Raw genomic sequence first — 24,079 nt, 5'->3', positions numbered from 1 at the left:
CTAGTCGGGAGTGGTGCTGACTGAAAACAGATGATTTGGAGCGATTCGCGCGCCATCTGTTGGTCATTCTAAGGACTTATTGAACTACCCTCGTACCTATTAATATCTAGATAGTCTGTACTAACATCTATTTTTCTCCGTGTACAATCATCTAAATTCTCATATCTTGAAGCACACAGAGCCGATTTTTTAATAAAAACATTACATTATAGATTATACGCGTCGAAAATGCATATACAGCTAACGCTGAGTGTTACTAGTACTGTTCTTCCATTTTTGATCATAAAACAAAATATAAACATTTTATCGAAAAAATGACTGCTTGCTTCAAGATTTCGTTATTTAGAGGAGGCATGCAAAAAATTAGACAAAAATATTCTTTATTGTCTGTTACAAAAAGTATCATTATGGAACCGTGGATTCATTTAATTTTGATGTGCAAAATCAATTTATTTATTTAATTGCCAAACAATAAATAAAAGATTCAGGAAAATTGTTTAGCGTTTGTAGGAATAATGGACGTCTTTAGGGAATTAAGCCTGACTTGTTTAAACAATTATTATTTATTTGCACACTTTTTTGTCCCTGTAGTCGTAGGAATTCTTAAGGGGGCGACCCATGTAACATCTCAAAAATAAGTGTATTTTTCGGAATTGTTTTGGGGATGAAGAATATAATTTATTTACTACATAAAATCTTATTTACTACAATTGATCACAAAATCAACGAATGGTCAGAGTACTTTCTTTTAAGATATTTAGCAATTGAGTACTTGGTTCTTACTTTTTAGGCCGAAGGGTTGAATATTTTTGAATTATCTCTTGCATGCGTCAACTACATGCTCATATCTTGAAGCACACAGAGCCGCTTTATCAATTCAATTATTACATTATAGCTTATAATCTAGATTATACGTGCATCTAGATTAATATTAAAATATATATTAAACATCACATTCAGCTAACACTCCGCGTTATTACTACTGTTCTTTCCTTTTTAATTGTTAAAAAAAAATATAAACATTTTATCAAAAAATTGGCTCTGCTTGCTTCAAGATATGGTTATTTAGATCAGATATGCAAAAAATTAGACAAAAATATTCATCCGTGCGAACTCAAAAGTTCGACACGATTGTCATTTTCATGTCCGTAATAAGGACAAATTAACACTTCCATTATCATGAGATAACGGTCTGTTACAAAAAACTGTCATTATGTAATCGTGCATTCATTTATTTTTTATGTGTAGAATCAAGTTATTTATATAATTATAAACAAATGAATAAAAGATTCAGGAAAATTGTTTAACGCATGCGGGAATAATGGAAGTCTTTAGGGAATTTAGTCGGACTTGTTTAAACATCTATTAATTATTTTCGCAATCGTTTCCCCCTGCAAGTCGTAGGAATCTTAAAAGATTATTTTCCTCAGAATATTTAGTGCATTAAAAAAAAAAATTGTTTAAACAATTTGTTTCCTTTATATCGTAAAAAAATACCATTGACTGTAATTGATGACAAAAACGATTCCTACGACTTACAGGGGGAAACGATTGTGAAAATAAATAATAATTGTAACGACATAATAACTGTAAATAAGTGCAATGACAGTTTTTGTAACAGACCGTTAATAATGAAAGTGTCATTTTGTCGCTATTACGGATATCAGAATGACAGTCGCGTCTACATTTTGAGCCCGCACAATCGAATATTTTTGTATAATTTTATGCATGCCTGATCTAAATAACCGTATCTTAAAGCAAGCACAGTCGTGCTAGAAGAACAGTAGTAATAACGCGCAGTGTTAGCTGAATATGCTGTTTAATCTAGATTTTAATTTTAATCTAGATGCACGTATAATCTAGATTATAAGCTATAACGTAATGATTGAATTGAAAAAGCGGCTCTGTGTGCTTTAAGATATGAGCATGTAGATGATGTATGCAAGAAATGATCCAAAAATATTCAACCCTTCAGACTAAAAAGTAAGAACCGAGTACTCAATTGCTAAATATCTTAAAAGAAAGTACTTTGGCCATTCGTTGATTGTGTGATCAATTGCAGCAAATAATACTTTTTTACAATTTAAAGGAAAAAAATTTTTAGACAAATGATTTGTTTTAAAGTGCTAAGTATCCTGAAGAAAATAATCTTTAAGGGGGGCGACCCATGTAACGGCTTCAAAAAATCGATTTTTTTTGCCTAAATGAAAGCTAGTCATCCCAAAAACATGCTGTGAAAGTTTCAGTGTCGCAGCTGCATTCTTTAACCCCTAAAAGGCGCGCGGGCCTGGCGCTAGCCTGCCGATGCTGCCTTTTTTTCAACATGTAAATCTTCAAACGCATTTTTCTCGGTATCATATTTTTCAAAACTGCCCGAAAGATGACTCAAAATTTATTTTACCGATTGAGTTCTTCTTGCATACACATATAGTTGAAATGATTGTTTTCTGGGTGAACCTCTCTAAACTGGAAAAATTTTTTAAACAATTTCATGCAAATTTTTGGGTGAAAATAAAAATTTCTTTTTAAACGGACGCCATTTTGTCAAAAATGATTATTTGTTAACTTTTTTAGGTTCACATAAAAGCTATGAGTATCCATTATTCCTACATTTGCTAAACAATTTTCCTGAATCTTTTATTCATTTGTTGGCAATTATATAAATAAATTTATTTTGCACATCAAAATTGAATGAATCAACGGTTCCATAATGATAGTTTTTGTAACAGAAAGTTATCACATAATAATGAAAGTATTATTTTGTCGTTATGACGGAAATCAGAATGACAATCGCGTCTGAATTTTCAGCCCGCACGGTTGAAAATTTTTGTCTAATTTGTACACGCCTCCTCTAAATAACCATATCTTGAAGCAAGCAGTAATTTTTTTCGATAAAATGTTTATATTTTGTTTTATAATCAAAAATGAAAGAACAGTAGTAGTAACACGCAGTGTTAGCTGTATATGCATTTTCGACTTTATTTCAATTTATTGCAATTATATAAATTAATTAGTTTGGTCAATTAAAATTGAATTAATCAATGATTTCATAATGTCAGTTTTTCTAACTGGATGAAATCTCGTAACAATGTCCGGCATTCATTCGTTCCGTGTCATTTATCACCCTGCGGGGAGTCGGCTGACTTGAGTTTGACGAGGGTGAGCAGGCTCGCTATGGACATGCATGTACAGCAGCGATTTCCAAACTTTTTTGGCTCTTTCTGGGAAGCGGTAAGGCCACCAAACTCAAATTTTTTTCATAATACTTAAACTCAAGAAGGGACACTTGACAGCCTGTGATGTGGGCATGAGCTGGCTTGTCGCGCTAGACCAGCGATTCCCAAACTTTTTATGTACTTTCTGGGGAGCGGCAGGGCCGCCACCCTCACATTTTTTCACAATACCCTGCCGCCAAGGGGGGACAATTGACTGCTTCACTGCTTGACACACCATGCTTCACGCGAGAGAATTAGAACCGGTTGAGAAAAATTAAAATGTGTTAATATGTTAATAAATTAAATTTTAATTAGTTGAGTCAATTTCCTAATCCAATTTTAAGCAAATGAAAAGAAAATTGATGAAAATCGGTTAATATCTTCAATGCCAGTTGACGGTTCTTGTAATTTGGCGTGTTCTTAACGATATGCTTAATTATTCGAAATGTTAACTGATTTTCATCAACTTTTTTTTCATCTTTTCAAAATTACATCAGGAACATGATTCAGATAATTAGAATTGAATTGAGCCATATCTTTAGGGTTTTAGTTATTGAAACAGCCTTAAATCTCATGACAATGAAAGAGTCCTCATAGCACGGGGGGGGGGGGCTGCCGAGTGGCTGCGCCCGGACTGGCTTCCCCTTCGGGAACTGCCCGGCCCAGGGTGGCACCCCCCTGCCGGCGGCAGCCTCATCGGCCGGCAACACTAGTTTAGGAATCGCTGCGCTAGACCTTCCCATTATAGGAAAATTAGAGCCGATTAGGAAAAATGGAAAATTTAGTTAAATATTCATTAGCGAATTGTAATAGGTAGCGTTAGATTTTCTGGACTATGAAGAGAACTTTAGAAAAAGATAGAAAGAAATCGGTTGATAACTTCAAAAGTTATTGCACTTTTGTTACGCTGCAAAGTAGTCCAGTAATTTATTTTCTTGGACAAATTTGGTGAAAATATTAACCGATTTTTATGAACTTTTTTTCCATATTTCTAAAATTATATCACGAAATTTATTCAGCTCATTTAAAATTGTGTCATACCTTCATAACTTCAATTATTGTAACAGGTCTCAATCTCAGAACAATGAAAATCATTCATGCTAGGTAAAAAAAAATAGTCCCATGCTCACAGCGGGGACCCTGCCTTGGAGCCTACCGTGCTACCAGGCCCGAGGTGGCATCTCCCTACCGCCGGGTAGCCACCCTACCGAGGGTAGCAGTTTGGGAATCGCTGATGTACAGCTCTCATTGAGTGGAACTGCTATTGTTCTCTATTTTGATATGAAACCAAATATAAACATTTTATCAGAAAACAGGTTCTGCTTGATTTGAGATATGGTTATTTAGATGAGGTATGCAAAAAATTAGATAAAAATATTCAACCTTGTGGCCTCCAAATTCGGACGCGATTGCCATTCTGATAAAGGAATAAAATCTCGGAAACATTCCTGGACTTGGAGCTAATGTTCTTGATATTCTTGTAATTAAGCCTTCTGAAAGTTAAACTGCTCGATGATGTTTTGTAGAACTCTTGAGGATGACGTCAATATTGACTGATAATACGAGAGAACATTTCTGGGTGGCCGTTTTAATCACATAACAAAAATCCAAGTCATTTCCCGGGTTTTTCCGGATTCGCAAACATTTTGTACGATCAGTGAAATTAAAAAATTCTAACTCTAAAGCTAAAAATGTTTCCATTTGAAGTAATAAAAACTGAGCTACAAAACATTTTGAGCAATTTTAAACTAGAAAATATTAAAAATTGAACGGTTACATTTTTTTATATACTGAACACTTCTTAAATTAAAAGTTTAATTATTTTCATTTTAAATAGTTTAGAAATACTTAAAAAGCTTCAAAATTTTATTAGAAAATCTTGAAACACCTACATGTTGTATTACATTGATCAAAATTCTTAATTATGTTTCACATTTTTTCGGAACTTCTAAAAATCTTCCAAATGATTCGATTTTTTCCTAGATTATTTTCTTAAATTCTTAAAAATAAAAAATATTCCCTTAAAATCTTCCAGATTCATTTGTGACAATTTCGGACCTCTTTCTAAATCTTTTTACATATTCTCTTCAAATTTATTTTAAAAATAAAAAGTCATTTTCAATTTTGCTAGGAATCGTAAGAAAATGTTTTCTTTTTAAATCACTTTTGAAGCCTTTCATAATTCTTTAAAAAATTTGTTTTAAATTAGGCCGGGGGCTATTTGCATCGAAATTTGGCACGAATAGTCGGATTTTGTCGGTTTACTTAGACACTCCGTTTACATTATTTTAATCATGTCAAACGTTAAGTAAATTGTGATTGTTTTCAGACCTTCTAAATCTCTTCAACTTAACAAATTATTTCTATGAATTATGGGTGTTCAATGTTTATTTTACATCAAAATTCAACCATTTGACTTGTAAATTCAATTTTTTAAAATAGATCATTTAAAATTGTAACGTTCAAAGTACTTTAACCTTTACATTAACAATTACATATTTTAAAATATAAGGCAATTGTTATTTTTCGTAATTACAAAATTGAAATTTTTCAAATTTTAGGCTAAAATAATATTTTTAATTTAATAAAAGCCTTCAATTACGAGTATATTATTTTGAAGTTATGTTAAAAATGAAAATATTTCATAAAGTTTCATTCGGGCGCTTACATTTGTTTAACTACTTAGACTTTCCAATTCAATAGATACATTTTTAACGTTAAAATCGTGAAATTCTTAAATTTTAAACTGATTCCAAATCGCCTTGCAAAATCAACTATTATTCACTTATTAACCTTTAATGTATAGCTCAATTTTAAAAATCATTATAATTTATATTCACACTTGATCAACTAAAAAGTTTTTTTTCTAAAATTGCCGATTTGAAAACTGTTGAAATCAAACTTGGATAGTTTTTTAAAGTAAAATTCGCGGTCAAAAAATAAATTCAGGTCATTTTTCGGTTTTTCCCGGCCTCATAAAATTCCCGGTCATCCGGTCCAGCGGCCACCCTAAATTTTCCATCTAGTCATACGAACATGTTTCTTCAACGGCTCCTTCGTTATGTTGCACGTTTCTTTGCAGGATTCCATTCATTTCCTTTACCAATTTCTTTTAAGGAAACCGTGAAGGGATCCTGTAAAGAAAGTTGTGCAGTAGGGTGATTCATTTTGCACGATGTTTTTAAATGTCAATACTCTAACCTATTAATCAGTGACATTTGACGATAAAATTATTTTTAACTCTTTGGGACGCGCGCGGGCGGTGTAATCGTAATGGACCGTCATTTCTGAAAAAGATCAGATAGTACCTTAAAAGGGCAGCGAACGGCGAGGACGGGTCCAGGTATTCCTAGTCTATATATAAAAAGCACCAGATGTCGCAGTTTTTGCAACATTATTGAATCAGAAACGCTTTGTTAGTATCAAATCAGGCGCGCACCTTGCACGTCTCGTCAGTGCGTATCATTACTATTGTGTTCCAGCGTTGCATTTCAATCAATGAAGAAGACTGATTTATGCATATTTATCCTCCTTTATTATTCTTTTTTAGTATTTTTATGTTTTCCTTTTAGTACGTATTATCAACTATTTGTCATTACAAAATATTTTTCGACCATTTCAAAAAGAAAGTCATTACACAAAAATTTCCTATATTTCTATAAAACATTAAATAAATGATTGTTTTCTTGAAGGTGTTTCTTAAGACATCCTACATTCAATAATAACTTGTAAAGCACGACTTAAACATGTGCAGTTATGCGAAATTTGGGGAGAATGTAAATGCGTCCCGAAACACAGCCACGCGCCTTATAATGGGATTCTGAAAAGCGCGCGGCCAGAGTGTTAACGAAAGTCGAAAACGGTTAATATGTAAGTGCCTTGTCATTTTATTAGGAGAAAGCTAAAAAATTATAATTTTCACTTTTTTTGTCATTTATTGTAAGTACTTGAAGGCACTTGCCTTTTCAAACTCCTAGTTCGCTAGATTCGTCAGATTCAACAGACGAATTAGCATGTTTTTTAACTGGAAAAAAATTACCGTTCTCGTCTGAGGTAAATTCTTCAGATATGAATCCCATCGAGAACATTTAGGATCTCATGAATCAGAAGTCAGTAGGAACACTCCTACAACCAAGCAAGAACTAATTTGGATACTCAATCACATTTGGGAAAATTGCCCAAAAATGAAGACAAAAATTTTAAACAGTATAAATAGTATGTCCCTCTACATCGAACATGTATTAAGTGCTAAAGGCTGCTATATGAAATACTGATTATTAGGCCAAAGCTAAAAAATTATTACACTCTCATCAGAGAAGGTATGAGATTTGTGTAAATTTCGAACCCCTACTTTTTCTCAAAAGTCTACGTTTTAAGACCCCCTCAATCCGAAAAACAGGTTTTTACGAATATGTCTGTCAGTCTGTCTGTTCGTTCTTGGATAGTTTTTTGTTAGCACGATAACTTTCGAAAGAATTGACAGATTGAATTTTCTTTTGGTAAACTCTTTTAGTATCTTAAAAAGAAGGTCTAGTTCGTTAGCCAGCCATTTTTTATAGAAATTCAAAAAGTGAGCAACTTTTTAATATTTTTGAGACCACTTTTTTCATAATTCAAAAGTTTTCTGTGCGGACATTCACAGTATTCGAAAAGACAAAAAACAATTTATCTTGATGACGCACGACATTAAAAAGGTCAAGAGAAAAAAAAGGTTGGTTTTCGAATGCTCTACAAGATTATCATAACCTTTTGAATTTTCTTGAAAAATCGAAAATTCAAATTTTGACAGCATAAGAAAATAATGGAAAATCAAAAATAAGGTCCATAATAACGTGCAGCCCACAAATATTGTCAGATTTGGACAAAACAAATTTCAAAAAATCTAAGAAGATTTCCAAGAGAGTTATTCTGCCTAATTGTTTAATTATATTTTTAATTTTTTTATAAATAAACAAATATGAAGAAAAAAATGGCCATTGTTTCTATTTGACGTTCCTGGTGCTCGTCAATAACAGGATAATTGTTGAAATCTCATATGTTGCACAGAGTAACATTAGTCAAAGATGTTCCAATATTAGACAATATACAAAAAAATGTTGTATAAAAAAATTATTTGTTGAAAAAATGTGTCCTACGATTTTCCATAAATATACGTTTTTCAAGTTATATTGCAAGAAATTTGAATGGAAACAAAATTTCTCTTATAATTGTAATTGTTTATATTATTAAAAAATTTAATAAACAAACGCAGTAATATATAATATTCTTTCCATTCAAATTTCTTGCAATATAAACTGAAAAAAACGTATAATTATGGAAAGTCGTAAAAAACATTTTTTCAACAAAGAATTTGTTTATAAAAATTTTCATTTGTTTAATGTATAATGTTGAAAAATCTTTATCTAAAGTAACTCTATGCGATTTGTACCATTTTCCTGTTATTGGCGAACACCGGGAACGTCAAATAGATAAAATGGCCATTTTTTTGTAATATTTGTGTATTATATTTGTCATATTTGTTGAAGGTTGGTTGAACTTCTCAGCATAAAACACTAACTAGCTATGACTCGGTTAAAACTAATCGCCCCACCCGACCCCAAACCCTCATTAATCGAAGTTTCGTAGGACACTGAGTTAGGGATTTAATTTAGAAGTTGAAAAATAGTGTGACTGCTGTGTAGGCCGTATGTGTAATGTTTAAATCGTAAAAATAAAATTCGAACTGAGTAAATTCAGTTTCTGAAAAACCGGCAGAAGTTGCAATAAAATGTTTAATAACAATTTTTTTAAATAATGTGCATTTTTTAAAAAGAAACAATCAAACTGCGTCAGTTTAAATATCAATACATGTTATGAATTGTAATAATGTATATTTATGGAAATGATTATAAGTTGCAAAAAAAACTATTACGATTACCCTGTCACCTTATAGTGGGAATTTCAACGTAAAATCCGAATTTCACCAATTTAAAAGTTGATCTTGCTGTTTTTCTTTTTTAGTTTTTGTTGCATGATATGGAAGGGATAAATATATATTATCGAGCGCGAAACGCGAGATCCAACAGTAATGCGCCCTAGGAGCGCTCTAACTTGCGATCTGCGTGCGCAGCGAGCTACAAGAATGTGCCCGCGAAGCGGGCGGATGATTTTTTAAATGATTTTACTTACGATATACATTAAAATTGAGCAATTTTGTCATAAAATATGTTAGAGTTATATTATGGATGATAAATTTTATTCATGAAATAATTATCTTCATTGAACTGAAGCATTCTTACAATAAAAACTGACTTTTAATTAAATCCAGTATTTCGTATGCACACCTTTAGCAGATAATACAGCTTCAATGCAATGAGTCATATTGTTTATAGTTTTTAATTTTTCTCTTTATCTGCGGGCAACGGGACCAACTGTGATTAAATATCCGAATTAGCTCTTGCTTGAGAACGGTGATTTTTTCCCCAGCTAAAAAAGGGTTAATTCGTCTGGCGAATCTGACGAATTATGATTTTAAGAACACAAGTAAGCTCAGAGTATTGATAAAAAATGACAAAAATAATATGAAAATTGTAAAATCAAAACAAATTGAATCAAAACCTTACTTTTTGGTATGGAGTAGCAGCTCTTCACATAATAATAAAAGTAATCATGCGCAAAATTGATCATTAAAAAAAATCAACATGGCGATGTGCTTGTTCAAAGTATCGGCCGATTTTAACCTTTTTTTAAAAATCATTTTCTCGTTAAATTCACTGGTTACCAGGTTATCGCATTTACATTTCGAAACTTCTTGCCAAATAAATCGCCCTACTACACAGTAAAAATAAATACTTAAAGTTATATTCTACTTACTTTCAGATTTGACTTGAATTAAGGAAGTACCTGAATTTAAGTGTGCAAACTATCTTGAATCAAGCATTAGCTTATCTTAAATAAGAAATCAGCATTTTTCTACTGGAATGAAGTAAAGTATCCTCCTAAATTTCAATATTCAGTTCTCAAAGTAAGTTTAGGGCAAACTGAAATAACCTGTAAGGCTTTCGTCACCTAAAATAAAGGATTATACCTTTCTTGAATATGAGGTTCGTACTACCTTATATGACGTTACAGAAGGCTTGCGCTACTATACAGCTTGTGGCCATTTATTTTAGTCGCATCCTACTACAATACTCCATGTCGCGTTGGTCAGTGTCGGCTATGATACTATGTTTTAGAAATTCGTGGAGTTTTCGTTTCACGGATTTAAAAAAGTGCTGCAGCAAAATCAGTTCCAATTTTCAGCCAATATTTGGATTATTAAACCCATCAAATAATTAAATTATTACAAAACTTTTTACTTCGCAACGTGAACGCCAAAAATGAATTTTCAGATGAGCAGTCTAATTAAAATTTTTAATCTATAGAAAGTGTTCCTTTCCTTCACAGGAAAAAAAATTCTGAATTTTAGTAAAAAATTCGGTTTATTTTAAGGTGTCACAAAACGAAGCACATGCAAACTGAAATTAAGAATCACATCTAAACATTAAATTAAGAGCATTAGATTCCTGAAATTCAGGGAGGTACGACCTGAAATTCAGGTATGCTCGCTCTTCAATTTAATATATGTATACTGAAAGCTAATGTAACCTTAACTTAATACTCTATCCTAACTGAAATTAACGATAATACTCTAACTAAAAACTAGAAATTTCTCACGCCTATCTTACAATACTCAGCTGTTCTTATATAGTTATTCGTTTTATAAAATATACAATTTGGGTTCTCACTTACAAGAAAATACTGGAAAAGTAGGAAAAATAAAAAAAAAAAAAACGATATAAAGGGGACAGGTGGGGTTCCAAATATTTGGAAAATTGCATTACATTATATATTAAAAGGATGCTCACGTTGCGAAGTGAAAAGTTTCGTAATAATTTAATTATTTTGATGGGTTTAATAATCCAAATATTGTCTGACAACTGGCACTTATTTTGCTGCAGCACTTTTTTAAATCCGTGAAACTAAAACTCCCTGAATTATGGAAACATGGTATCAAAGCAGACACTGACCAACGCGATATGGAGTATTGGAGTAGGACGCAACTAGCATGAATGACCACAAGCTGACGTTCTGTAACGTTATGCAAGGTAGTACGAACCTTGAATTCAGGAAAGTGTATTATTTTAGGTAACGAAAGCCATACAGGTTATTTCAGGTTACCTTCAACTTACTTTCAGAACTGAATATGGAAATTTAGAAGCATACTTTACTATATTCCAGTAGAAAAATGCTGATTTCTTATTTAAGATAAGTTAGTGCTTTATTCAAGATAGTTTGCACACTTCAATTCAGTTACTTTCTTAATTCAAGTAAAATCTGAAATTAATTCGAATATAACTTTAAGTAATCATTTTTACCGTGTTGTACGTGAAATAATAGATTTGTAGATGAAAACCTATTATTGTATCAATTTAAAAAAATCACGTTCGCGTACGCAAACTAGACGTCATTTCAAATTATAAATACTAACCAACAAAATCCAAACTTTTACCAAATTTTTAGAATTAATATAAGGTAAAAAGTAAAAATCTTAAATCGTTTGCTTGGTTCTAAATATTAAATAAAGCGTAGAGTATAGTTGAAATAATACAAATTAACGTATGTCTAAGAGGGTCCGAAAAATCTGCGAATCATTTTTGAAGCAGTTCGAAAAATTACTTCCCGTAAAACCTTCCCACCAGTCAAGCGTTCGTTCGTTACATGTCGACACTTCGTACCATATTCCCTGCTAGGTATGTAAATAGCACCATCGCTATCCACCCACTGATCCACGTAGATGAACTCCGATACGAAACTCGGCATTTTGCATTTCATAATCGCGCTATTAGCACGAATCACGTACTCATTCTCAGCTTCTGTAACGTAGAACTGCAAAACAACTGCTCGCGCGAGCAAGTGTGAATGTTAAACAAGCATTAATCCTTTAACTGGTGAAAGCATTCTAGTCCATTTTCTATAGTGTTAGTTAAACAGAAAATTCATCTAATTTCTGATCAGTGGTTTGAGAATGAGTCAGCACATAGATGAACCAAATCGCAGGCAGCCTAACTGAAGTGTGGAAATTCAAAAATGTATAAGAGATATTTTCCAAATTTTCCGAGCCGCAGGAAAAACCTTTGCATTTTTACATTTTTAAGTAGTTTATTCATTCTTGAGCTATTATTAGCAGATTATCACAAAATATATAACTTATCAAAACTTCAAGCTCTTCCGATAAAAATTACGGAAGATAGAGCCTTTTAAAATTTGTCCACGTATAAGTCGAGGGGGTTCGGAAATTCAAAACTGTATAAGAACCAATAATGATCATGTTACGTCGGGTGCTCGAAATTGAACTTTAAAATGCATGTACTGAAATGCATAAAAATTTAATTTCTTAATCTCTTTTAGTTATAAGTATTATATTATATAAAACGTGCACACCATAGAGCCTCATAGAACTTCCATAAGGTTCGATTGGCTCTTACACAGTTTTGAATTTCCAATAGGCCTCAACTTACCAAAGCGCGATTTTTGAAAATTTTTCAAGTGAACACTATTTCGAATTTTGCACTGCTTTTCAGGCCAAAGTAACGGCCTTCAATCGTAGGTAAAAAATTGATTAAAAAATCGGACTTGGAATGATTGGCACTTATACATTTTCGAATTTCCACCCTTCAGCTGGCCACCCTTGCATCCCCTAAAAATACAACATTGTTCAAGTTAGTCAGGTACCCTGGTCATCTGCCGTAATCTCTGATACATAAGTCTCGCCATCATCTCTTATCCAAGCTTCAATAGACACGAATTCTGTTATATAACTTGGAATGCTGCACTTCAAAATCGCACTGTTTCCTCGAATCACATACTCGGTCATTATTTCCGGTTGGTATGGTTGTGCAACGACTGTGACAAAGTCGGATAAGACCGATTTCTTAATATATACAATTGTACAATGATTTAATATAGACGTATCTTACATTTATGTAACCATATGGTGTATGTATGCGTTTTACTGCCGCCGCCCACGCCATCCCTCTACAAGGCTCCGTACTAGCTTCATCAATTCTTATACGTGACTTCGAGTACTACTCTTAAAACAGAACATGCAGGCTACTACAATCCGAAAAAAAATGTAACTATATTATTTCAATAATACCTTGGACTAATACGCTTCGCATAAATTAGAACTCAGTAGGTAAAAAAGTCGAACTGGATCTCTTCATTTAATATGTAATTTTATAGGTTTGAGTATAGAACCGACGCTATAGCAATACCGAATTACATCGATCAAGTAAGTATTGAAATGGAGCAGTACTTTTTCTAGAACTCGCAGCATTCATAAGTTGAATATCAGCTGTTCTACAGCATCGAAGCACTGTTCCACTTTTGTATCGGGTACGTAACGAAATTTGGATCACAGTTCGTCGATATAGATATACTAAATAATTAAATAATTAAAGTAACAAACATCGCTTATACAATAAAGTGCGAGAATTAAGGATGATGGACGGTCAAAGTTACGATAATGCTGTATTGAAATAGTTGCAGATATAGAACACTATCGGATTAATCAAGGAACGCCAGCTGATCGAATGAAGTAAGATTTAGATTGTTCGCAATGTAAAATGCAAGCCGATTGTTAATCTGACCTGGTATTTCCTGCGTTTGCGGGTTGCGCAAAACTGCGTTTTGCGGTCAAATGTCCCTACAAATACGTGCCTCTAATTTTTTGAAAGTAAAATTCATTAATTTTTTAAGATAACAATTTTGAGCTTGCACATTTGATCCGCTGGAATCATTTTTATAGCAAAATATTACTACATGGCAAATCTCCATTTAATTGTATCGACTCATCATAAAAACGTGTTATAAACGTTCCTTAAACCAAAATTATTATCACGAAAAAATGAATTTCATTAATTTTTACTAAAAGTTGTTTTGTTGGAAAAAAATCGCCTTTTTGCAAACATTTTTTTTTTGTAACATTGTTAGTTACAAATGATGATTTGGCGACCCGGGTGCGCCGGATCGTGCACCAGGTCCTTTAAAACGTCATCCACGAGAACTTTTTTGAAATTTAAATTTTGTCCATAACCAAAACAACTAAAAATGGTGAGACGACGACCCGTGTACGCAGGATCGTTCACCAGGTCATTGTAAACGTCATATACGAGAACTTCTTCAAAATTTAAATTTTCTCAATAATTAAAACAATTACAAATGGTGAGTCGAGGACCCGGTTGCGCCGGATCGTGCACCAGGTCCTTTAAAACGTCATCCACGAGAACTTTTTGAAATTTAAATTTTGTTTATAACCAAAACAATTATAAATGGTGTGTCGACGACCCGGATACGCAGGAACGTGCACCAGGTAGTTCACTACGAATTCTATAAGAACTTTGTCATCACTCAAATTTTTTCAATACCCAAAATAAGTACCAATAGTGATGCGACGACCCAGGTGCGCCGGATCGTGCACCAGTTCATTTTATACGTCACCTACGCGAACTCTTTGAAATTTACATTTTGTCACTAACCGAAGCAATTACAAATGGTAAGTCTACAACCTGGGTGCGCAATACCGTGCACTAGGTCGTTTAACATATATTTTATAAGAACTTTTTCAACATTCAAACTTTTCCAACATCAAAATTAGCTACTTATGCTGAGGCGACGACCCGGGTGCGCGGGATAGTGCACCAGGTCATTTAAAACGTCATCTATTAAAACCTTTTCAAAATTCAAGTTTTTACATCACTCAAAATAACTATCAAAGGTAAATCGACGAACCGGTTGCCCAGATTGAAATTTCTAAGAGTTCTCGTAGATGAGGTTTCAAATGACCCGGTTTAAGATCCGGTGCACCCGGGTCGTCGCCTCACCATTGGTAGTTTTTTTGGGTGTTGACAGAATTTGAATTTTAAAGAAGTTCATGTAGAATTCGTGTTACAGTACCTGGTGTACGATCCTGCGAAACTGGGTCGTTGACTCACCATTTGTAACTGTTTTAATTATTGACAAAATTTAAATTTCAAAAAAGTTCTCGTAGATGACGTTTGAAAGGACCTAGTGCACGTTCCTGCGTACCCGGGTCGTCGATTCACGATTTGTAATTTTTTTGGTTAAAAACAAAACTTAAATTTCAAAAATATTCTCGTGAATGACGTTTTAAAGGACCTGATGCACGATCCAGCACACCCGGGTCCTCGTCTTACCATTTGTAGTTGTTTTGGTTATGGACAAAATTTAAATTTCCAAAAATTTCTCGTAGATGAACTTTTAAATGACTTGGTGTGCGATCCGCCGCGCCTGGGTCGTCGAATCACCATTGAGTTATTTTGTGTATTGGAAGAATTTGAATTTTGACCAATTTCTTGTAGAATACGCATCAAATTACCTGGTGAACGACCTTGTGCACCGGGGAAGTCAAATCATCATTTGTAACAAATCATGTTACAAAAAAAATGTTTTAAAAAAGTCGATTTTTTCCCAACAAAACAACTTTTAGTAAAAATTAATAAAATTCATTTGTTTGGGATAATAATTTTGGTTTAAGGAACGTTTATAACACGTTTTTATGATGAGTCAATACAATTAAATGGGGATGTGCCATGTAGTAACATTTTGCTCAAATTGTTATTTTTAAAAATTAAAGAATTTTACTTTCAAAAATGTATTCTCCCGTATTTGTATATTTTACCGCAAAACACAGTTTTGTGCAACCCGCAAACGCAGGACATATCAGGTTTGATTAACAATCGGCTTGCATTTTGCATTGCGAACAATCTAAATCTTACTTCATTCGATCAGCTGGCGTTCCTTGATTGATCCGATAGTGTTCTATATCTGCAACCATCTAAATACAGCATTATCGTAATTTTGACCGTTAATCATCCTTAACTCTCGCACTTTATTGTATGAGCGATGTTTGATACTTTAATTATTTACGTGCACCGTTTTTTAAAGAGAAAATTTAGAGAGCAGAAATTTGAGAGGACGCGAGATTTGATATTTAAATAATTATTGTTTAATTTTTCCCAACACATATTGTCCGGCGCCTCAACTCAGCGTAATGGTCACGCGAAGCTCCTACGTTACAGATTCGTTGGATCCTCGCTGTTCGTCATCATTCGAACCAGCAGAGTCGAACGGAGCGAAGCATAGTGAGTATATCTATATCGACGCACTGTGATCCAAATTTCGTTATGTACCCGATACAAAAGTGGAACGTCGGTTCTATTCGCTGGGGAAGCGGAAGCACCGCAGCGCCCTTGTCGGTGGTATGCGCTAATTCTCGTTAGATGAGTGTTTAATGTTTATATGCAATCAGCTGTGATTTTGAATCAAATTAAAAGTTATCACGATAATTACAACTGTGCTTTTGTGCTGTGTTATCTACATTTGGAAATAATATAAACAGTGATGAGGTAAATATTCATTTAATTTTCAAAATTATATTATTTTAAGTAATTTTAAAGTCGACACATTAAAAATTGAAAAATAATTTTTTTTAACTTAACAGTTCTTAAATTAAAGTTGAACTATTTTTATTTTAAATAGTCTAGGCATCCTTCAAAAGTTTAAAAATTTTATTTCAAAATCTTGAGAAATCTATATGTGGTTTAAAATTTTCCCAAATTCAAAATAATTTTTGAATTTTTTATCAGAACTTTTAAATTTATTTCAAAATGAATTGAATTTTGTCTATAACTTTCAGAAAATCCTGCAAATTTAAAACAAAATTAAATTTGAATTTACAAATAAAAATAGAACATTTACTATTTGTAAAAATATTAGAGAAATATTAAGAGATATTTAAAAGTTTTTAAAAGATTCGAATTAAATTTAGAATTTGAAATACTTACTGCCGAATTTAAAATAAAATTTAGATTTTTATAGATTTCAAACAAAGAATTTAGAATTTTTTTAAGAAAAATTTTCTTAAGATTCTTAGGAAATTTGAAAATGATTTTTCAATTTGAAAAATTATTGTAATAGATAGTTTAAGAAGATTTTAAGAGATTTAAAAAATGATCATAGAAGAAAATGGAAGATTTGAAGGATTTAATTTGAAGGATTTTATTTAATTTGCTGGATTTTCAAAAATTGCAGGAAAATTTCGATTAATTTAAAAATATATTTAAAAGTTCTGAAAAAAATGTTAACACACTTCGTTTAAATTACTGGAAATAAGGTCAAGTTTTTTTTATTAATTTTGAATCTTTTCAAAACTTCTACATATCTCTTAAAATTACTCAAATTTTTTATACAAATAATAAGTGTTCAATTGTTATTTATGCGTCAAAGTTTAACAATTTCACTTATAAATTAAACACTTTTTAAATAGAACAATTAAAATTCTAAGGCTAAAAGTTTAAAAGTTCTTCGAAAATCTAAAGATTCAAAGCTTTCTATGTAAAACAATTCAGTTTCAAATTGTTTTCTTTTAATTATATGGTTTCAATTTACTCATCTTAAATAAACAGTGAAACATTGCTATATATTAAATACTTATTCTTTTTCTACGTAAAGAATTTTCAAATTAAATAGGATAAAAATTTAATAATTCAGGCTCACAATGTTTTAAATTTAATAGAAACCTTTAATTATGACTATATTACAATGGATTTATTTTTAAGTTTAAAATAGTAAAATGCACGTTTACATTTTTTGATGGCTGAAAAAGTTAATAGCAATAATATATTGATGCATTTATTGAGTAAATTTAATATAAAAAATAAAATAAAGGAAGACCTGAAACTCTGAATTAAAAATAGATTATTGATAAATCATGAAAATTTTTATTTAAAAATAAAATTATCGGAATGTATGAAATAATAATTTCAATTCTTATTAAGACTTTTGGATTGAAACAGTTACAATCTGGAAATTCTCAAATTTTGAAGGGATCTAGAATTGTTTGGTTAAATCAATCATCGTTCAGATTTCTATACTTACAGTACAGACCCACTCTAAAAATAATTTATTTATTTATATTTACAGTTGATAAAATAAAATTGTTTTTATCACAAATTTTCAGCTTCAAATGCTTTTAATTTTTAATTGTTTAAATCCTCAAAACTGCCCTTTAATTATTTTAAAAACTGTTAAAATCGTACTTGGGCAGATTTTTCTGCTGAAAATTCGTTAAATTCCCGGTTTCCCGGTCTGGCGGCCACCCTGTTTTTTATAAAAAAAATCTTCGATTTTAAAAACTTCTAAATAAATTTTTTTTTAAACTTTAACACTGCATTTTAAAATTCTTTAAATTAAAATATATGCTTAAAAATTAAAAATCTAAAATGGAAAATTTTTAAAGTGAAAGATGTTCGAATTAATAATTCTAAACTAAATGATGTAATAATTCATAAAAATCACAATTTAGGAAATTAATTTGAAACGGTTGAAATCACAGTTCAACAAAATTCTTATTCGAACCCTTTGCATAAAAATCTTTTACAATTTGACTATCGGAGTGTTTTCCCCACTCTTGCTCTAGACTTGTCTTATGAATGACACTGCCTTGAATTCTTTCACTAATACCGTTTATTCGCATTTCTTCTACTCTAATAACATGTATTATAGATAAAGCCTTTCCTTTTTTAATAGTCTCTTTATGAAACTCAATCCCGTGCTTTATTGACTCAAATACAGTTTTTATTATAATATTCATAATGAGCTGTCAACGCAAATTGTAAATAACCATATTGAGGTTGTGTTTACACCGACTTAAAGAATTTATGTGCATTTGAAAACTTATAATCACCGTGTGCCTATTTTAAAATTTCTTTCTTAACTAGAACTTTTGAAATAGTAAATATTTATCTTCGCTTTTTTATTTATAAATGTATTCTAAAGTAATATCAGAGTGTACCCATTATTTGAATTTCTATCTAACGAGAATTTTCGTTTGCTGCCGCTCCGAGCGCCAGCAGTCATATCCAGTACCCGCTCAAGGTCAGGTCCGCAGCGAATACTCAAACCGATAAAATTGCAAATTAAATGAAGAGATCCATTTTGACTTTTTTACCTATTGAACTCTAATTTATGCGAAGCGTATTAGATTAAGGTATTATTGAACTAATATACCATAGTTACATATTTTTGCGGTGTAGGAGCTGGGAGTAATCCTGTGTGCCGTTCTAGATTCGCCGGACTTTTTTTTATTGAATATCATGTAAAATGTTATGCTGATTACGAAAAAGTAGGACCCCGCCTCCCATTGGCGGAGTTTCAAGATAATCGCGTTTTATTATTTTTTTTTAATTAATGCAATAGTCCTGTTATAATTTGGGGGTTTTCAAAAGTTTAAATAAATGATCGGCTTAAAAACCCGACGTAGGAAGAGAAATGTCCTCTTTGATTTTTTGATTCAATCAATTGTTAACATAAAAAATAAACTATTACGTTGAAAAGTGAGAAAAATGAAATTTTTTTCTTATTTTGGTTAAAATATTTATTTCACAGGAAAAAGCTTTGAAAAAAATTTCGACTACTCACTGAGGAGATTTTTCGTTCAAGAGAACATTTTTCTATGAAAGTGTTCGATTTCGAGAGAACATCGATTAAAGAAATCAAAAAATGCAAAGATCCAGAATAGAAAGGTGTTTTTTTTTGTAGGAATAAATTTTATCAAGAAATTTCTAGAGATAAAAGATACTCCTTTTTGAGTCTACTTCAACTTTCATTAAGGAAATTTATTCTAATGTTTATGTTTAGCAAGTTAATGAGCATCTTTGAATGTACCCTCTTTGACATGCTATCAGGGCATCGCGTAATAGGGTGCAATGAGTGCGAAGCCCACGGAAGACTAAACTTGGCTCTTAGTGGGGGGAGGGGGGGGGGGCAAACTGCACTGAATATAAACGGCATCCACCTGGGTTTGGCCATTAATAGACGACTAATCTCTTAACGCAATAAAGTTTTTAAGGGGGCCTTTGCTCGAGCCTTTGTCTTCTGGGATTTTCCCTCGATTTTACCTAATTTTTCGTTTGGAACCCATTTGTTTTCAGTATTAAATTATTTCCAGGTTCAGAAATATTTGATTGTAGACTTTATGATGTTCGTTATACAGGGTGTCTAAAAAGTCCCGGGACGGTTAGATATTTCCTCAGGTAAAATATTTTTGAAAAAAGTGAAGGTCATTCCTGAAGTAAATTTCAGCGAATAATTCAATGGTGACCTTCATTTTGACCTTCAAGTTGACCTTCATGACTTTTCTAAGGTCAACTTTGTTTTTTTAAATGGAAACCCCCTTTTTTTACACCTGCAATCGACATAGCGGAAAATTCTACGTTCAGGTACGTACTCAAGTCATAGGTCAATTGTAACGTTCAAGGTCAGTTAGAGGATATTTTAAATTAACAAAGTTTTCCAAGAGGTCAGTGCAATTCCTGAAGTAAATTTCAACGAGAAATTCATTGGTGAGCTCTGTATTGATCTTGGTGATGATCTTCAAGGTTTTTTCAAGGTTTTTTCCAAGCAGTTTACGTTTACGTTTAGCATTACCCAGGAACAACGACGTGTACGTAGTAAATTCTGTTCCCTTTGGGGTGCTGGATTAGCGTGTGTCCCCTTGCCTCTCACGCTTCAGTGAAGATGTACGAACTGAAAATCTTGAGCTTCTTGACAAAAAGCTATGCGATTGTCAAAATGAGTTACAGCATTACGAATCAATCTCCATATCAATCAAAGTCGTCTGTTGCAGAGTCCGATTCTGCAATTCGTGTAAGCTTTGCGGTTGCGTTGAGTATACTTTGCTCTTTAAATTTCTCTAAAGAAAGTAGGCGAGAGGCGTCGAATCATGAAATCTGGCAGGCCACTCGATTTCACCCCTTCTTCCAATCCACCTTTAAGGGAACTGAGTATCCAAATATGCTCGAACCCCCCTACCGTAATGAGCCGCTGCTCCGTCCTGCTGGAACCAAATATTTTGAAAATTATCGCCTGTAATCTGCCTTATCCTTGGTACAATTTGGTTTCTGAGCTCTTCATATGTACGGCCATTGAGATTACCATCGATGAAGAAAGGATCTATCAATGTATCATTCAAGATACCAGCCCAAACATTAATCTTTTGTGGATATTGTGTGTGACTCTCCAACATCCAATCAGGATTTGTGTCGGACCAATATCTACAATTTTGCCTGTTAACTTCACCTTTTAAAGTGAAAGTAGATTTATCTAAAAATACTGTATTGTACAAGAAAAGAGGATCTCTATCAATTGTGTCCATCATAATTTCATGAAATTCAACCCGACGATCAGAATGGTCTTCACTGAGCTCTTGTATCAGATGAACTTTGTAAGGATGGAAATTAATGGTTTTTAAAATATTTCGCACTGTCACGCTCATCACTAACTCGACGTAAACTAAGGTGTGGGTTTTCAACAAATGCTTGGGCTATGTCCATTTGCATCTCCTCAGATCCTGCAGATTTTGGCCAACCAGTTCTCTGAATGTCCTTGATAGATCCATGATTCATAAAGCGCCTTACAGTTCTCTCAATTGTTCATTTTGAGACAGGATTTAACGCTTCTCCATGACGAAAAGTGCGATTAAAAAGCAAACGAACTTGATCCTAAGATCGAACTCGATCTCCCCAACCACGCATCAATAATACAGATAGCCTCTCTCGTTCTGAAAGTTTAGCTTCCGCCATAATAATCTTTTAGCGAAAGATAGCAAATATGTACTCGTAATACGTAAATTTAGTTTAGATTCGTAATATTCGTATGGAAAAACGGGATAGGACTTATGGTATCGCCTTAGGTATTGACTTAGGTATCGAAAAACGGTATAGGACTGTAAACTCTTCGGGGAGGAACAGAACTCTCACCAGAACACCTGGAACCTCTAGGAAAACTTTGTTAATTTCAAATAACCTCTAACTGACCTTGAGTGTTACAATTGTCCTATGACTTGGATACGTACCTGAACGTAGAATTTTCCGCTCTATCGATTGGAGATGTTAAAAAAGGGGGCTTCCATTTAAAAAAACAAAGTTGACCTTAGAAAAGTCATGAAGGTCAACTTGAAGGTCAAAATGAAGGTCACCATTGAATTTCTCGTTGAATCACACTTCAGGAATGATCTTCACTTTTTTCGAAATATTTTACCTGAGGAAATATCCAACCGTCCCGGTACTTTTTAGACACCCTATATAGAGTACATATACATACTAACCCTTCGGTCCTTTAAAAATGTATCCATAATCTTCCAACACGAAGTATTTCTTGGGAAAATAAATGCTGTGAATTAGCGAAATCGAAAGTAGAACTAGGTTGAATAGATTGAAGCGTGGCCAATTCAAAGGAGTACAAAGCAGAATAATGCAAATAAATCCGAGAGCCTTTTTCGTTCCTTGTAATCTGCATAGCCTGAACTTATTTGTAAATGATGTTGCCAAAGCCAATTTAGAAACGGTAGATTTCTCTGGAAATGTACAAAAACTATTGGGATCTGAAATACTCGCATACGCCACCTGGTGACAGAATCGGAAAGCCCTGAGCGTAGGTAAATTTTGACGGAAAATATAGGCGAATATACGAAAATAATTTTTCTAAAGGTTTTACAGTGTTTTTTACAGTGAAACCGGGATAAAAATAAAAAGTAATGAATAAAAAGTTACAAATAAAATAAATCAAACTTTATCAATGGAATTTTCGCCACGAAAATCGAAGAGCAAAGTGTTTTGTTGTGTTTGGTTGCTCTTCTTCTGCTCGAAAGCACGAAACTGTTCGGTTTTTCTGAAATGTAAATAAACTTCTGTTTTAGAAAAATATGAAAAATCTTACAGTACGTTTACAGCATTTACTGATAGTATGGTTCGAGAAATAAGAGAGAATAAAGTAAAAAATGTACGAAATTCAAACAAGAGTTTTTAAATTCGAAATTTGCAAACAAAATGCAATAATAGAAACTGAAGTTTTATTTTCCATCTCTTTTCCGCAAAATAGAAGGTGTCCTGCATGTAAAATTCTTCCTCCTTCTACGATGTTTCTACATGCCGGTGTAGATTTTGTGAAATCACAAATCTGAGCTATTCTTGCTTTCATTTTTAATGTTTGAGACTAATTTTCAATGTTTTTACATGAGTAAGAGTAAGTCTGTAAGACCTTTACGACATCACATTGATAAAGTTCATGATAGTTTAATTAACATCTCAGAAGAAGACAGTGATATGTCAGCGAAACACCAAGTCTTATGCTTAGCAACAAAAATCAAGAGCTTTAAGTTCCCGGGTTCCATTGTAATATGGAATAAGTTTTATTGAAGATTAATGTGGCCAGTAAACTTTTGCAAGATCATCACATGAATCTCACGGAATCTGCTAAAATTCTTGAAGATTCAAGTCCCGAGAAAAGTTTTAATGTTCATTTTTACTTTACAATCTTGAAAGTAATAATTATGTCCTTGCAAGAGCGGTTTGCGTTTATTAGACAATTTGAAAATATTTTCAGTTTTGTGTTTAACTACCCTTCTAAAGATGAATAAGTTAAACATTCTTAAAAAGTGCAAGAATTTACAAGAAAATCTTACAACCGAAGACGAAAATCGATCAGATATAGTAGGCAATGGCGGAAAAGAGACTGTCAAACTTGACTATGATATCAATTGAGCGAGTGATTACGAATTTATTGGATGTGTCTGAACTGGTTGAACAATTTTCCCAGATTAAAGCAAGGCAAGCAAATTTCTTTTGAATCCTTATTATATGTAAATAATGTAAATAATATTAGTAATATACGAGGTGTGTTCAAAAAATAAGGTGACTTTATGGTTTTCTCAAAAAATATTCATTTATTCCTCAATATTTATGTTGTCCCCTTCAAAGTAATCC

General features: G+C 32.7%; 1 protein-coding gene across 1 annotated transcript in view; it reads right to left on the bottom strand.

The window, feature by feature from the left end:
* LOC117182071 (Down syndrome cell adhesion molecule-like protein Dscam2) overlaps positions 1–24,079 on the bottom strand; it is a 292,904-nt gene that overhangs the window by 193,390 nt on the left and 75,435 nt on the right. The window contains exons 5-7 of the mRNA XM_033375097.1: positions 11,963–12,133; positions 10,705–10,730; positions 2,424–2,466 (exon numbers count right to left, since the gene is read on the bottom strand). Of these exons, the coding sequence (XP_033230988.1) occupies positions 2,424–2,466; positions 10,705–10,730; positions 11,963–12,133 (240 nt within the window). The remainder of the gene's footprint in view (positions 1–2,423; positions 2,467–10,704; positions 10,731–11,962; positions 12,134–24,079) is intronic.

The sequence above is a fragment of the Belonocnema kinseyi genome, chromosome 10 (genome assembly GCF_010883055.1).
Source record: "Belonocnema kinseyi isolate 2016_QV_RU_SX_M_011 chromosome 10, B_treatae_v1, whole genome shotgun sequence".
NCBI classification, from domain to species: Eukaryota; Metazoa; Arthropoda; class Insecta; order Hymenoptera; family Cynipidae; genus Belonocnema; species Belonocnema kinseyi.
Note: the sequence above shows the minus strand (reverse complement) of the source record. Positions and strands in the feature narration are given on the sequence as shown.